The sequence below is a fragment of the Talpa occidentalis genome, unplaced genomic scaffold (genome assembly GCF_014898055.3).
Source record: "Talpa occidentalis isolate TD23 unplaced genomic scaffold, MPIMG_talOcc4v2.1 talOcc4.7, whole genome shotgun sequence".
In the NCBI taxonomy this organism is placed as follows: Eukaryota; Metazoa; Chordata; class Mammalia; order Eulipotyphla; family Talpidae; genus Talpa; species Talpa occidentalis.
This window is the reverse complement of record NW_023605083.1, coordinates 25,414,236-25,430,324: the sequence shown is the minus strand read 5'-3', so window position 1 is coordinate 25,430,324 and position 16,089 is coordinate 25,414,236. Positions and strand designations below refer to the sequence as shown.

Sequence of the window (16,089 nt, the reverse complement as noted above, 5' to 3'; positions counted from 1 at the left end):
TTACTTCTTCGATAGGTAACTTTATAAAATGCATTGTTTAGATATTAGATATATTTTGTTAAATGAATACTAACCAAGTGTATTTGTAAGAATAAGATTATATTCAAACTAGCTTCATTATGCTGCACTGTCTTAGATTCTTGTTTGATATTACTGAAAAAGCTGTTATCTCAGAAGAAACTATAATTGATGCTGATTTCAGACTCACTTGAGTTGTGATTTGAATGTACCACCATATAACATGCAATATGGATAAAGTATTAAACTTATGATAATCTAAAAGATGTCCATGATATAGTATAAAATTTAAATATAGAGCAAAGAACAACATTTTTTCAGGAGTGGGAGGAAGGCATACTGCTATTTCCCATCTTTTATGTGAAACTGAATTAACATTGTTTGAGTCTCTGCTGCTACTGTACATGAACAAGAAGAAATTCTTTTATTCTTTTTGCCAAAGCATCATTAAAGTTAATCTTTAAACACAAAGAGAATGTTAGTATGGCATTTAAAATAAGTAAAAAAAATTAAAAAGCTTATTAACTACTTAATATCATTAGGGTAATTAAATAGAACGAGTCCATTTATTTAAAAGCCAGGGCAATATCTATTAATTTTTTTCAGTGTTATCATGCTATCATTGCTTTTTATTTGAATTATTTGGAAGGAAAACTTACACCACTGTTGAAGGTACTGCATACATTTAGCAGATTTAGTGCTAAATTTACCAAAAAGCCAAATCTGCTTGAGAAACCTGTAGACTTCCCAGTCTGCTCCACTAAATGGAGCTGACAGAAGGGCAGGGCTCAGGAATCTGGCCTCTGTTTGGGGAGGCTCTTTACCTGCCTCCCTCTTGACAGCTAAGACAGGAGGTGGTGGCCTGCATGCGAAGGGACACGACCCTGGAGACCGCTCTCAACTCCAAAGCTTACAAACGGAGCAAGCGCCAGACCCTTCGGGAGGCCCGTATGACAGAGAAACTGGAGAAGCAGCAGAAGATTGAGCAGGAGAGGAAGCGCCGGCAGAAGCACCAGGTATCTAGTCTGGGCTTTTCATGCCCTCTTGGGCACAGAAATGCCCGACTAAGCCATTGGATGGGGTCAGAAGACTAAAAAATGTACCACTGTGGGAGGTGGAGACCTTACAGAACAGGAAGGTTCTTTGGGGCTAACATAGTCCCACCACATCATTTTACAGAAAACTTAGGCCAAGAAAGGTAAGTGGGAGATATGCCCGGGGCCATACTGGGCAAGAGCAGAATGAAGGGTAGGAACTGCTTTCTTGGTTCCAGTCAGGTGTCATATTGACAATTCATTGGAAGCTGCTAGGTGGGAGGACCTAAGCAGGTTTCTTAGAGCTAAATCCTGGGGAGAGGGAACTTGGAAAAGGAAAGAAGCGAGCAAACAGTTATTTTTATAACAAATGTAAATATAGTATCCTGGGCTCTTCGAAGGACCCAGCTGAAGGTTTCACAGGAGCAGATATTTTAAAACATTCCTTCCGAGGGGTTTGGAAATATTTTGATGTGGGATTTGATTTTGTGTCATAATGCTATAAATTTGGTTTGTTTTTCTGTGCTTAATTTAGTCCCTTGGTTTTGTTTTGAAAAAATGTTAGATTTTAGTGTAAATAAGGATCCACACTTCCCCTCCCTTATTTAAAAAATGGGTACAAATTATGTATGGCAATTTTAGCTTCATATAAACTGGTGTCTACTCACACAGAAGAAACATTACTCTTTTAATGTGATTCTCACTGGAAACACCAGTTTCCCTCAGGTATGCTTGAGAGTGACTTCCTTTAAATTTTATTATCACCATTTTGTAGGACTCTCTTGATCTCTGATCTTTTCATTTTCAGTAGCCACACCCCCAAGGTCTAGAAGGCTCTTTTTCTGCAGGCTGGCCTCAAAACAAACTTTGAGAGGACATCGTTTCTCACCAGTCCCCTGCTCCTCACTTTAGCTATGGAGACTTAACAGGGCACCTATCCCAAAATAGATCCTAGACTCCTGCTGTTGTTAAATACACACTAAAAGTTTTCTTGCACTTCAGTTAAGGCTCCAATAACATTGGAAAATGGATTTTCTGTATCCTTCTATACTCCCTTTGTTCTCTTTAGGAATACCTGAACAGTATTTTGCAACATGCAAAAGATTTTAAGGAGTACCATAGGTCTGTGGCTGGAAAGATCCAGAAGCTCTCCAAAGCAGTGGCTACTTGGCATGCCAACACAGAAAGGGAGCAGAAGAAAGAGACAGAGCGGATCGAAAAGGAGAGAATGAGGAGATTAATGGTAAGTGGTCTGCCTCCAGAAACCCAGGAAAATGCTGCCTTCACCTACATCTGCACTGAGAATATTAAATACGCCATAGTAGAAGGAGAAAGCAAAAGCTGTATATCAAATATATTTATATGTCCCTTGAACTTCATGGGGACAAAGTAAAAGCACCAGACAATGCAATGCCACAAATATAGGCTACAACAGATGATTATAGTATTTTTATGTCCTAGGGTGGCAATGCTGATCAGATTATAACTTCATACAAAGGCGGATACTATGTATGCAGGAGTTTTGATAATCAGACTGGAAAGGATAGAAATAACAGGTTCTTTTTAAAATATTGCCTCTTTTTTTTTTTTTTTTTTTATTTATTTATTTATTTTTTTTTTAAAATATTAAATTTTATTTTTATATTCCCCCATACAATTGCAAACGCCCCATTCTGACCCCAATCCTTCCCCTCCCGCCCCCCACCCCCCAAAAAGTGTCTCTGGTTCATAGTTTTTTGTTGATTTTGATTTTCACTTTCTTATATTCATTTTCCTGGTCCCTTATTTAAGTTTTCTAGATTCCTGCTATGAGTGAGACCATCCGGTATTTTTCTTTTTCTTTTTGGCTTATTTCGCTGAGCATGATCCCTTCCAGTGCCATCCATGTTGCTGCAAATTGCATGTGTTTATCTTTTTTGAATGCTGAGTAATATTCCATGGTATATATGTACCACATCTTCTTGATCCAGTCATCTATTTTTGGGCATTTGGGTTGTTTCCAAAGCTTAGCTATTGTAAACTGTGCTGCTATAAACATAGGAGTGCAGGTGCTCTTTGGAATTGATGTTTCTGTGTCCTTTGGGTAAATACCTAGGAGTGGAATTGCTGGATCATATGGAAGCTCTATGTTTAGTAGGTCCAGAAATCTCCACACAGCTCTCCATAGTGGTTGGACCAGTTTGCACTCCCACCAACAGTGCACAAGAGTTCCTTTTTCTCCACATCCTCGCCAACATTTGTTGTTGCTAGTTTTTTAATATGTGCCATTCTCACTGGTGTGAGATGGTATCTCATGGTAGTTTTGATTTGCATTTCCCTGATGACAAGTGATGTTGAACATTTTTTCATATGTCTGTTGGCCATTTGCATTTCCTCTTCAGAGAAGTTTCTTTTTAGCTCTTCTGCCCATTTTTTGACTGGATTATTTTCTTTGTTGTTGCTGAGTCTCATCAGCTCTTTGCAGATTTTTGTGATCAGTCCTTTATCATTAGTGTTGGGTGCAAAAATGTTCTCCCAGTTGGTGGGGTTTCTCTTTGTTTTTGTTATTGTCTCTTTTGCTGTGCAGAAGCTCTTTAATTTGATGTAGTCCCAGCTGTTTATCTTTGTCTTCACTATCACTGCTTTGGGTGATGTGTCTGTAAAGATGTCTTTGATGTGCAAATCCCGTAGTGTTTCGCCTATATTTCCTTCTATGTATTTTATGGTTTCAGGTCTTATGTCTAGTTCTTTAATCCATTTTGAGTTGATTTTTGTGTATGGTGTGAGGTAGTGGTCAAGCTTCATTCTTTTGCATGTAGCGACCCAGTTTTCCCAGCACCATTTATTGAACAAACTTTCTTTGCTCCAATGCATAGTCTTTGCTCCTTTGTCAAAGATTAGTTGACCATAAATCTGTGGGTTTATTTCTGGATTTTCTATTCGATTCCATTGGTCTGTATGTCTGTTCTTGTTCCAATACCATGCAGTTTTGATGATTATGGCTTTGTAGTAGAGTTTGAAGTCTGGGAGTGTGATGCCTCCATTTCCTTCTTTTTTTTTCAGTAGAGCTTTGGCTATTCGGGGTTTTTGGTGATTCCATATGAATTTCATCAATAATTGTTCTATTTCTTTGAAGAATGCCATTGAGATTTTGATTGGAATAGCATTGAATCTGTATATTGCTTTTGGTAGGATGGCCATTTTAATAATGTTTATTCTTCCAATCCATGAGCAGGGGATGTCTTTCCATTTCTTTGTGTCTTCTTCTATTTCTTTTAACAGTGTTTTATAGTTTTCTTTGTATAGGTCCTTTACCTCTTTTGTTAGATTTATTCCCAAATATTTGATTTTTTTTGTTTCGATAATAAAAGGGATGGTTTTTTTGATTTCTTCTTCTTCAGATTTATTGTTTGTGTATAGGAAGGCTACTGACTTTTGCGTGTTGATTTTGTATCTTGCCACTTTACTGAATTGATTGATGAGTTGAATTAGTTTTTCTGTGGAGATTTTGGGGTTCTCTATGTATATTATCATATCATCTGCAAATAGTGATAGTTTGACTTCTTCTTTTCCTATTTGGATGCCTTGGATGTCTTTCTCTTGTCTTATTGCTCTGGCTAGGACTTCCAATATTATATTGAAAAGCAGTGGTGAGAGTGGACATCCTTGTCTTGTTCCAGATCTTAATGGAATTGCTTTCAGCTTTTCACCATTGAGAATGATACTGGCTGTTGGCTTGTCATAGATGGCTTTTATGATGTTGAGGTATGTTCCTTGTATCCCAAGAATTTCAAGGGCTTTTATCATGAATGGGTGTTGCACTTTGTCGAAAGCTTTCTCAGCATCTATTGATATTATCATATGGTTTTTATATTTCTTTTTGTTGATGTGTTGGATAACGTTGATTGATTTTCGGATGTTAAACCATCCTTGTGCCCCTGGAATGAATCCAACTTGGTCGTGGTAAATTATCTTATGGATACATTGTTGGATTCTGATAGCTAAAATTTTATTGAGGATTTTTGCATCAGTGTTCATTAGGGAGATTGGCCTATAGTTTTCCTTTTTTGTGTTGTCCTTATTCGGTTTTGGTATTAGTGTAATATTGGCTTCATAGAACGTGTTTGGTATTGTCCCTTCCTTCTCAATTTTTTGGAAGAGTTTGTGAAGGATAGGCACTAATTCGTCTCTGAATGTTTGGTAGAATTCATTTGTAAATCCATCAGGTCCTGGGCTTTTGTTTTTGGGGAGGTTTTTAATTACCATTTCAATTTCGCTGCTTGTAATTGGTCTGTTTAGGTGTTCTATTTCTTCTTTATCTAGCTTTGGGTGATTGTAGAGTTGTAGGAATTTGTCCATCTCCTCTAGATTGTTGAACTTGTTTCCATATAACTGTTCATAGTAGTTACTGATTATTCTTTTGATTTCTGCTGTGTCCGTTGTGATTTCTCCTCTTTCATTTATGATTCTGTGTATTTGTGCTTTCTCCCTTTTTTCCTTTGTGAGCCTGGCTAGGGGTTTGTCTATTTTATTTATTTTTTCAAAGAACCAGCTCTTGGTTTCATTGATCTTTTGGATTGTTTTTTTAGTTTCAATTTCATTTATTTCTGCTTTGGTTTTTATTATTTCTTTTCTTCTACTGGTTCTGGGTTTTTTTGTTGTTCTTTTTCTAGATCTTTGAGCTTCGAGATTAGGTTGTTTCTTTGAGTTCTTTCTTGTTTTTTGATGTGAGCTTCTATTGCTATATATTTTCCTCTTATTACTGCTTTTGCTGCATCCCATACATTTAGGATATTGGTGTCCTCCTTGTCATTCAATTCAAAGAATTTTTTAATTTCTTCTTTGATCTCCTCGTTAGTCCAGTGGTCTTCCAGTAGTGTGGCTTTTAATCTCCATGAGGTAGGATAGTTCCTTGCCTTCTTTTTATGATTTATTTCTAGTTTGATGCCTTCGTGGTCAGAAAAGATGGTTGGTATGATTTCAATCTTGGTGTATCTGTTGATGTTTGTCTTGTGCCCCAGTATGTGATCGATCCTGGAGAATGATCCGTGTGCGCTTGAGAAAAATGTGTACTCCGTTTTTTTGGGGTTTAGTGTTCTATAGATGTCTGTTAAGCCCAAATGCTCTAGGTCCTTATTTAGAGCTTTAGTTTCTTTACTTATTTTTTGTCTTGTTGATCTATCCATTGTTGATAGTGGTGTGTTGAAGTCTCCCACTACATATGTGTTTTCTCTGATGTCTGTTTTCAGAGAGGACAACAGTTGTCTGATATATTTTGGTGCTCTTTCGTTTGGTGAGTATATGTTAATGAGTGTTATTTCTTCTTGAAGTATTGTCCCCTTAATCATAATGTAGTGACCATTGGGGTCTCTTTTTATTTTTTTGAGTTTGAAGTCTGTTTTATCTGATATAAGTATAGCTGTTCCTGCTTTCTTTTTTGGCCCATTTGCTTGTAGGATTGTTTTCCATCCTTTGACTTTGAGCCTATTTTTATCTTTTGTAGCTAAATGTGTTTCCTGGAGACAGCAAAAGGTTGGGTTTTGTTTCTTAATCCAGGCTGCAACTCTGTGTCTTTTTATTGAAGAGTTTAGTCCATTTACATTTAGAGTTAATATTGATATGTTAGCATCTGTATTTGCCATTATGTTTGTCTTTCCTTTGATTTTATTTATTTATTCTTTTAATAACTTTTTTTTTTTTTTTTTGGTCTTCTTTCGTTGTTATTCGTCCCTCTGAGGTTCTGGCTTTAGGATTCCTTGTAGTATTTTTTGGAGTGGGGGTTTAGTCGCAATGAAATTCCGGAGTTTCTCTTTGTCTGGGAAGGTCCATATTCTTTCTTCATGGAGGAAAGAGAGCTTTGCGGGATAGAGTATTCTTGGTTGGCATCTGTTTTCTTGGAGTCTGTTGACTATGTCCCTCCACTCTCTCCTTGCCCGTAGTGTTTCTTCAGAGAAGTCTGATGTCAGCCTGATTGGTTTTCCTTTGAATGTTATCTGTTTCTTCCCTCTTGTCAGCTTCATTATTTTTTCCTTGTCCTGGATTCTTGGGAGCTTTACTATTATGTGTCTTGCTGTGTTTTTCCTTTCGTCGTGGAAGTTTGGTGTTCTTCTTGCTTCTTGTATATCAATTTTCAGCTCCTTCTTCTCATTTGGGAAGTTCTCTTCAATTATATCCATGAATATTTTCTCTGTTCCTACTTCTCTCTCCTCTCCTTCTGGTATTCCTATAACTCTTATATTTCCTTTCCTCATGGAGTCAGATAGTTCCCGAAGTCTTTCTTCATTCTTTTTCCTTCGTACTTCTCTTTCCTTTTCTGTTTTGGTTCTTTTTATTTCTGTGTCTTCAAGATTACTTATTCGTTCTTCCATTTCATCTATTCTGCTTTCATTGCTTTTCCCAGAGTTATTTAGTTCCTCCATTAATTCTTTGATCTCCTGCATTTCTCTTACTTCCCTCTTTAGGGACTCAATTTCCTTCTTCTGATCTATCACTTTTTTAATCATGGCAATTTTAAATTCTCTTTCTGGAAGGCTCAGAAGTTCTTCCAAGTTGCTGTCGTTGCAATCTGGGGAGTGGTTTTCTTTTTGTGGTGTGCTTCTTTCCTGAGGAGTTTTTAGGTTGCGTGTGGTTCTTCTACTCCCTACTGTCTGTTTTCTAATTTGTCGTATGCGTTGGGACACTGTGTTGCTCGGACTGACTGACATCTTGGGTGAACTTCTCCGCTCCCCTCTGGCTCTTCCAGGAGCCATCTCTGTCTTCTGGGGGAGCTTTCTGCTGGTTTTAGGCAGTTTTTACTGAAGAAATGTCCCTGTTCTCAAATGGCGAAGCGGGATGCAGTCCCTGCGCCTCCGGTTTCAGGCACACTCTTCTGCGCACCCGGTCTGCCCCGGACGTGGGTGCCTGCTCCCTCTGTGGGCTCAGACTGCTGGTCGGAAGGGGCCTGGCGTGGAATAACTTCCCGGCTGGCCACTGGGTCCTCCAGAAACCTTCTGCCCTTTTCAAGCAGTCTTAAGAAATGTCCTGTTTTATAGGGTGTTAGTGACTTTTTTTTTTCCTGGTCGCTAGGTGGCGCCAGAGATCTCTCCTATTGTCCTTGGGGGGCTGTTTTTCGCCTACCCCCACCCCGTGGGACAGCGAACAGAGCGGGAATGATAGGGTACACCTCAACAGCTTTGGGGTGCTGTGTCTGCCTTGTGCCCCACCGTCGTGGAGAAACCACGCCCCGAATTTTCGTGCCCCGGGTCTCAGTTCAAAGCCCTCAGTTCCAGGACGCGGGCTGTAGCCCAGTTCAGTGGCGCGGGAATGGCGCCTTTTGCACAGCTCCCGTGCCTGGGCGCCTGGTTCCTGCTCACTCAGGGAGGGACCTTCACCTCAGTGAGGACCTCCGTGCGTCTCCCCGCAAGCCTAGGTCGTCTCCCCGCAAGCCTAGGTCGCAGGCACGGGGACCTGGGCAGCTGCGATCCAGGTGTGCACTTACTTTTCAAGTGCACGCCGAGCGAGCCGCTTTCCCGCGCAGGCTTACCGGCAGCCCGGGCTGTGTGCGCGTCTCCCGGGGTCTTTGTTCTTCTCTAATGGCGCCCGGAGCCGTTCGCTCACCGCCGTGGCGGATCCTGCAGGGTTCGCCTCAGCTCCCGTTCACGGGGTGTGGTGGCTGCAATAGTTCCTTTCCGCTCACAGTCCCGCTTGCTGCGTCGTTTGTTCTTGTGGGCCGTTTTGGTTTGTTGTTTCCTCCTCTCTGCGGGTCGGAGAGTGCCGCCTCTGTGGGCGGGGGAGGGGAGCAGGGTTCTGCGCTTCCCTCCCTTCTAGTCCTCTTTTATGGCCACTTTCTTCTTCGGGCAGTTCGCTGGCGTCACCCGTTTATCTTCCGTGTCCCGGTTCTCACTGGGACCTGCCGCTTTTCCTCCCTATTCACTTTTTTTAGTGGGAGATCTTACTCGCAGCTTCTCCTCGCCGCCATGTTGCTCCGCCCCCTTTAAAATATTGCCTCTTTAAGACTAATGACACAGGTTGTTTTGAATGAATATCTCTAAGTTGTGTCTTAGAATCTGGGAAGGGTCTCTTTTTGAAATCTCTGGTGCTTTATTTTTAATGGCAGAATTTTTTTCTCTAACGATGTAAGAAGTGACTTTTGAGTTAATTTTGAAATGTTGCTTTTTTGGTTTTAGCCATGTTATTGTCAAAGGCTATTCACGAATCATTACATTTGCGCTGGTATTTTTTAATGGCTTATAAACACCAGAAGGGATTGGTTTATATTGTTGGCCGCCTGCGTATTTGGTTTTATTGACCATTTATTTTTAGAATTGGGCCTCGGAGCTCACCGTGGATTTTAGAAAAGTGTGTGTGATCTATAATGACCTGCAGATTCTATCTGGGACAGAATGCCCGAGTTCTAGATGAAGGTAAAGTCGTTAGCCTCAACCCATAATTATGTCTCTGGAAAAATTCCAAATGACACTGTCTTCTTCACTGGTATTATAGTTGCATTTTATTTTCATTAATTTTTTTGGATTCCAGAGAGTAAACACCATATTTTAAATGGCTCTGTGTCCAAGTACTACTAAATCTAAACCATCCTGCCCAGCCTCCCTCTCCTTTTAGGGAGGGAGGGGACTGTCCAAGAGATTTCTAACTAGTCAAAGACCATTTTATAGCAGTTTGAACAATAAGCAGTCAAATTTGTCTGATTCAACTGAAGTGAAACTATATTAGAACTTCAGTAACAGATTGGTTTGACACTAATGATTAGGCATTTGCAAATCATTAATTTTTGCAATTAAATGATGGAATATACAGATAACAGAGAAACTGGAGTTTTTTATCACTCTTTCTTCAAGTGAGATCAACCATAACCAAAAGCAATTAGAGTTATAATAGCATTTGAGGTTCATGCTCATCCATGGGGCAGACAGCAGCTAGACTGAGTGACGAGACTGCTGTCATTTGGGTAAACACTGGAGTGACACCCGTGGACTGAGGTTCCTACACTTTTATGCAACGGAGGTGCCTCTTGAAGATTGTGTGGCGTGTTCCTTTTATCCTGCATCACATGAGGAAAATATTTTTGAAACATCCTTTTATTGGAACATATAAAATGATTTCTTTTAATGGCTTAGAATACATCAGGATTTTATTCCCTTTAAACTCATAATGTTGCTTTATGAGAAGTGGAGGTGGAGATCGTTGTATCAGTTTTATTACTTCACAATATCAGACTTAACCTAGGCCCATATTTTAGTCCTGACCATGACAAAAATTCCCCAAATTTGACCTTTCTGATAAACCACAGTGTTTGTAATCCTTAAGCATATGAAGTTAATTTGTTCAAAGCCCATTTGATTCCTTTAGAAGTACTTATTGAAATACTTACGAATGAAAGGCTATGTCTGGAATGTGCTTCAGGACGACTCAGTTTGGGATTGGGGCACTAGAGGTACTGGGGGAGGGTAGCCATGAAACAGGAGTCATCATGAGTTAATTTTCATTGCTTTGTATTATAATTTGAGATATTAAACTAGTCTCTTTAATTGTGATTACACATGAAAATTTCCAGAATTCAAAGTTGAAAATAAGCTTCAGATGGTGAATTGTCAAACATTAACATTTTTTGTGTAGTTAAGGAAACACAGAAGGACAAAGAGTGAACTCAAAGTGTTCCTTCAGGTAACATTAGTAGTATAGCCTAGTGGCCTGATTTTTCCCCGAATGCCATATTCTGGGACATAGACCCTGCTGGACCATGTGCTCTCCCAATCCCTCCTGCAGCCTGGCTCACCCTGTTTGCTGTGTTCCCCACCTGTTGACAAACAGACCATCAAGGAGAGGGATGAGTGGGATCTGGAGTGTTTGCAAAGTTTGAATATGCTCTGAGCATTCTCTTGTTTTTCTTAATAGGCTGAAGATGAAGAAGGCTATAGAAAACTGATTGATCAAAAGAAAGACAGGCGTTTAGCTTACCTTCTGCAGCAGACTGATGAGTATGTGGCCAACCTGACCAACCTGGTTTGGGAGCACAAGCAAGCCCAAGCAGCCAAAGAGAAGAAAAAGAGGAGGAGAAGGAAGAAGGTAGTAGTGATTGGTGGTGGCTTAGTTGGGTGTAGTCGGGGGTCAGTTTAAAACCTGTATTGCTCTTTAATAAATACTCTTTATCACACTAATAGAAGGTTTAGGTGATTGAATTGCAAACATTGCTTATATAAATGGGTATGGCATTTGAGAGTTGATTGGGGATACTAGACACTACATTGGAGATAAGGACATAATTGGTACGGTCTACTAAACTGAAACAATTCAGTTTCTATTTCCATTGTTTCATGCAGTATTTAAATAATAAATACATCTGGTCAATCGGGAAAGGAAAAACTTAGATACAAATAGGTGTTTGTGGACCTCCCTGCTGGTGCAAGGGGTTAAGACACAACCTATGGTGCTGACCGCAGCCACTGTAGCACGAGTTCCATCCCCCAGCCAGGGAGCTACCCACGTGGCGCAGCAGTCCTCTCCTGTCTTGCCCACTGCTCCCCTCAGCAGTGTATTTCAGTCAGTCTGCCTGTTCTGTTCCCCACTGTGTCTCTGGTGAATCCTCTTACCCCCTGCACCTCTGGCCTGTACCCCAGTTCTTGTATGCATAAATAAATAAATCTTTAAAAAATTAAAAAAAAAAAAGCAAATAGGTGTTTGTTGAAGTATAATTAATGCCAGCATGGCAAGGGACTGTTGAGTTAAAACTGGGATACATATTAGGAAGAAAAGAAAATGCAATATATAGATTGAAAGAAGCCCATGGAAGGTATCAGAGATAGCTTTGGGATGCTTTTGGAATGTACTTTATCCTTTTTATTTGGACAGGTGACAATGCCAAAATTGCCCATTCAGACAGGCTGCTCTGGTGTCATGCTAAGATAGTGTGCAGGTAAGGGTTTAGGTAATTACAGAAAATAATAGATATAGGTAAAATACCTTTATTATCATAAGAAATGAAGGGTAAGATTTAGAAGCTCTACTCTGCAGCTATATCTCAATTCAAGGGTAACCTGAATGTAGCCCTGTGAATTTAGAGCCTCTTTGAGACTTAAGTAGTCTGGTAATTTCGTTCTTGGTTGATATTTTATTTTCATGGTACATTTTGATTGGGTCAGGTACAGACATCAACAGGAATTTTTCATCTGAGATTGAGGATTGGTAGCATTTAATCATTTATTCTCAGCATAAATAACTGAACAAAATGATTTCCCAAAAAATAATTAATTTCATGGCTCCTGAATTCTCATACCTATTTCCTAATTAAGGAGGAGGAATAAATGATTGAGAAGGCCCCTCCTTGCACCTGATTTCTTTAGTATACGATAGCTTCCTTTATTGTGAACGGGAACAAGGGATGACTCAGGGCTTAGAATTAGACATTTCGTTGGTGAGAAATACCTCATTTTCTTGTCAAGGTTGCATTATAGACTTTCCAAATTCTAGCTCCCAATCTCGAACTTTAAAAAAAAAAGACATTTTCAGAGCAAGTAAAGATCGTATAGGCAAACAGATACAATTCCTTCATATTCCATATGTGGACACCATGAAATGGCAGTTTTAGTTTTTCCTAGTCAGGGGTACATTTTGCAAAGGTAATCACAAAATCTCACCATTAGTGTTTTCGGAGCTAACATTCATATTCTACATTTCTTTACAACTGAAAACTAATGGCCCAGATTTGAGCTTCTGTTTTATAATTAATAGATTCTTGCAGTGGTATTAGATTGTTATATCATCATAAGCAAAGAAAGATAGATTACTGAGGAATAATGAGTATGCCTTTGTTTTAGTGTTAATTTATACAAAGCAGAAACCTGTCACGATATTTCACATGCTGCCACCAATTCTGTATGATCTATCGGTTGACTCTCTACCTTGACATTCTTGTCTTCGTGTTTGCCAGTAGCATTTATTCTTTCTATTTTATGTATTCACTCAACAAATATTAACTGAACATTTACTGTTGAGTTAGTGTACTAGATGCTGAGGATACAGTGCAGTGGTGAAGAAAAGCACTCTTGCTATCTCTAAATTAATCAGAGAGACAGACAGACATTAATCAAGAGTGTACCTAAATATATAATTATAAACCGTGATGAAAACTGTGAAGGAAGATTGGCAGTAGGGCCTGATTTTTTGGCAAGCAATTAATAAATATGCACACAGCTCCAGTCTGCCTGGTGGATCTCTGGGCATCTTCCTTGGACTATGGCACATGACTGAATTTGTGGAATCATTACTTTATAATCACCTTCTATTGCCTCCCTGGCATGCTCTCATTGGCCCAGCATTTGGGCACTCGCTGCTCTCAGCAGAACTAAGGAGGAGAGACTATATTTCTTTCCTGGGTCACTTTGCTGGAAAAAATGGGGTAAAGAAGGAGGAGAGAAGCTTGGCCACTTCCTAGTCCTTCCTAAAAGCTTTCTCTTTCACGGGGCTTTAAGACTTAGTTCAGAGTGAGTTACCCAATTCCAGATGCACCTTTATTCAAGTGCAAAGAAAACAGATGCTTGCAAAAGCTGATTATTTGACCCTTTGGATTATCTGTAGTTCGTCTCTCCTCCATTAGAGTGAATGATTGAGAGTTGCTTGTTCCAGCTTCTCTGTCGGGGAAAGAAACTAAGTCTGGAAGCTTAAAAATCCTGTACTGTCCCTTTCCACACGTTCCCATAGAATGGAATATTATGCTGGACCTTTCTGCAGTTGTTTTCTTAATTAGAAAGGCATCAATACATACTGACTTTGAGAAAACCTTTACCCCAGTGAACTAATAGCTTTGACTAGCAGGGACCCTTATAGGACAACTAAGATACAAATGCTCTAAGAAACCTGCTCTTAGAGATGAGTGCAATTTGCCTTGTGATTTAATTGAAAAGAAATATTTTTTACTTTATATTAAGCTAGTGAATAATTTTTGAAAACTGACCCCAGTGTAGCAGAGAAGGCTTTCTTTTACCTTGGGGAGTTTATTATGTTTTCTTGTTGGTGGTGACTAATACGGAGGGTTTCCTTTAACCTGTCATGACCCTGTTTAATTTTCTTTTCTCAGCATCAGAGCCATTTCTATGAAGTAAACATTTATAAATCTGAAACTTCTCTTTCTCAGCCTTGTTTTCCATTAATGCCCTTGATATGGAAGAAAAAGAGGTAAACTATATGTATCTACTTACATATTAGAGGAGGAGTAATTTTCAAAGTATTGAAATACCTAATTATGTGAAAGCAGTCTGTGACTGTGACGGCAGAAGTGTGCTATTATGTCCATTCAGCATGACCTTGGGTTCTCCATCCTCTGCCTGTGATTATCCTCTGACATCTACTGGGTGGCTAGGGGATGAAAATGGGAATGGGGATAGATAAAGCCACCAGGGTATTTGCAAATAGGATTGAACATGTTATGTTAGAAAATTAGACCACTGGCCAAATCATGTTAGCATGCAATCTGTTAAATTCATAACTAAATAAAAAAACATATCATGCTAGTTTGATCATATATTTCATTAAGATCATTTCATTACTTAGTACTTCAGGCTCTTGATCTATAAGAAGGCAGGAGGAACAGATTTATTTAGGATTACATAGGGAAGTATACCTAAAGCATTTAGAATGCTCCCCATCATAATAAGTGCCAGTAACTATAAGTTCTTTTATCAAGCAAGTCTCTGATAAAACTATAGTTTTGCGATTGCCAAATGTAGTTATAAGTTTGTTTGGTTTTTTTTTTAATCACCATTCCCCTCCTTATTGCATATTCTCTGTGATACTGAGTAAATCAAAGGCCACTTTTTGTTCCTAGTTGAGGATCAGTGGGCTATTATTAGGAAGAATGACTTTTAGGAAAGTAATAATTTCTTGACTATTGAGGCATACTGGAGGAAAAGAAGGATTTATTACTTTTGATGGACTTTGTGTACCACCTCCCTCCCCAGCTCCTACAAAGAAAAATTTATAATTACTTGCCTCTAATTTACAATAGCTCCTGATGATAATAAAGCATTTCTTGCAGGTGAGAAGGTGTGTTTTTCCTTTAGGCTATCGTTAGGAGCCCATGCAAGCCCCTCTTCCCCTCACATCCTATGGCGTAGCTATCTGGTCATTTCAAGGGTTCAACTCCCTGAACTATTGACTTCAGGGTGAAAATAACTATTCAATTCCCTCTTCCAAAACTTTCAATAGAATGTATACAGCAGAGCTTTGCCCTTGTTATTTATTTGAGATATTTTTCAGAAACCCCCGACACCAATGGGAAAATACTCAAAGAATCCCCAGGAGAGAGAAGGCTCGGGGCAGCACTCCCACTGCCCACCTGTGACTGTGCAGGTACCTCTTCACCAACTCTCTCCCTGTGCAGGGCAGCAGCCTCCTGCCTGCCCATGACCTGTACCTGCCGGGACTTCCCTTCACTGACCTCCTTCAGTGGAGGCCGCTCTCCTCAAGGCCACCCGCCTGCAACCATGCAGGCTTCTTAGCAAACCTGCCCCTTCAAGGCAGCTCTTCCTGCCCGCCTGTGTCTATACAAGTGTCCTTTATTCTTCTGTCCCTTTCCCCAATAAACCTGTTCTTTAAATATTAAAAAAAAAACCCAGGAGAATGTGGTGGCAACTACCTTTTTTATGTAGAGTTTGTTTGTTTTTTCTGAAAGTTCTTTTATTCTCTCTCATCAACCACTATTATAAGTAAATCTCAGAAATGGGGTATTTTGGAAGGAAAAACATTCTTCTATAGTAAGATATTAATCAATATAGTTATAGGAATGTTTTTATAGCTTTTTTAGATGTTGAAAATCAGAAAAATCTTTTGTGTAATTTTTGGTGAAAAAAGCATCAAATGCAATATAGCAGTGTTCTGATATTTTTTAAATTCAAGTTTTTAAATTGATTCTTCTCAATGCTTTTATTGCTTGTGTTTTCCCCAAAGATGATATAGTTTATTGCAACTTTCCTCCGGAAGGAAATTTTCATAGGTGAAGGAAAGACTCTAAGGTAATTCTGGGCATTTTTTATGTATCAACAATTGTAAAGGTAGGTGAATGCAA

General features: G+C 39.3%; 1 protein-coding gene across 6 annotated transcripts in view; it reads left to right on the top strand.

Annotated features, from left to right (window-relative positions):
- Positions 1 to 16,089, top strand: part of SMARCA2 (SWI/SNF related, matrix associated, actin dependent regulator of chromatin, subfamily a, member 2) — a 209,659-nt gene that overhangs the window by 69,417 nt on the left and 124,153 nt on the right. For all 6 annotated transcript variants that reach the window (XM_054689093.1, XM_054689094.1, XM_037491951.2 and 3 more), the window contains 3 exons: positions 861 to 1,034; positions 2,122 to 2,295; positions 10,926 to 11,096. In XM_054689093.1, the coding sequence (XP_054545068.1) occupies positions 861 to 1,034; positions 2,122 to 2,295; positions 10,926 to 11,096 (519 nt within the window). The remainder of the gene's footprint in view (positions 1 to 860; positions 1,035 to 2,121; positions 2,296 to 10,925; positions 11,097 to 16,089) is intronic.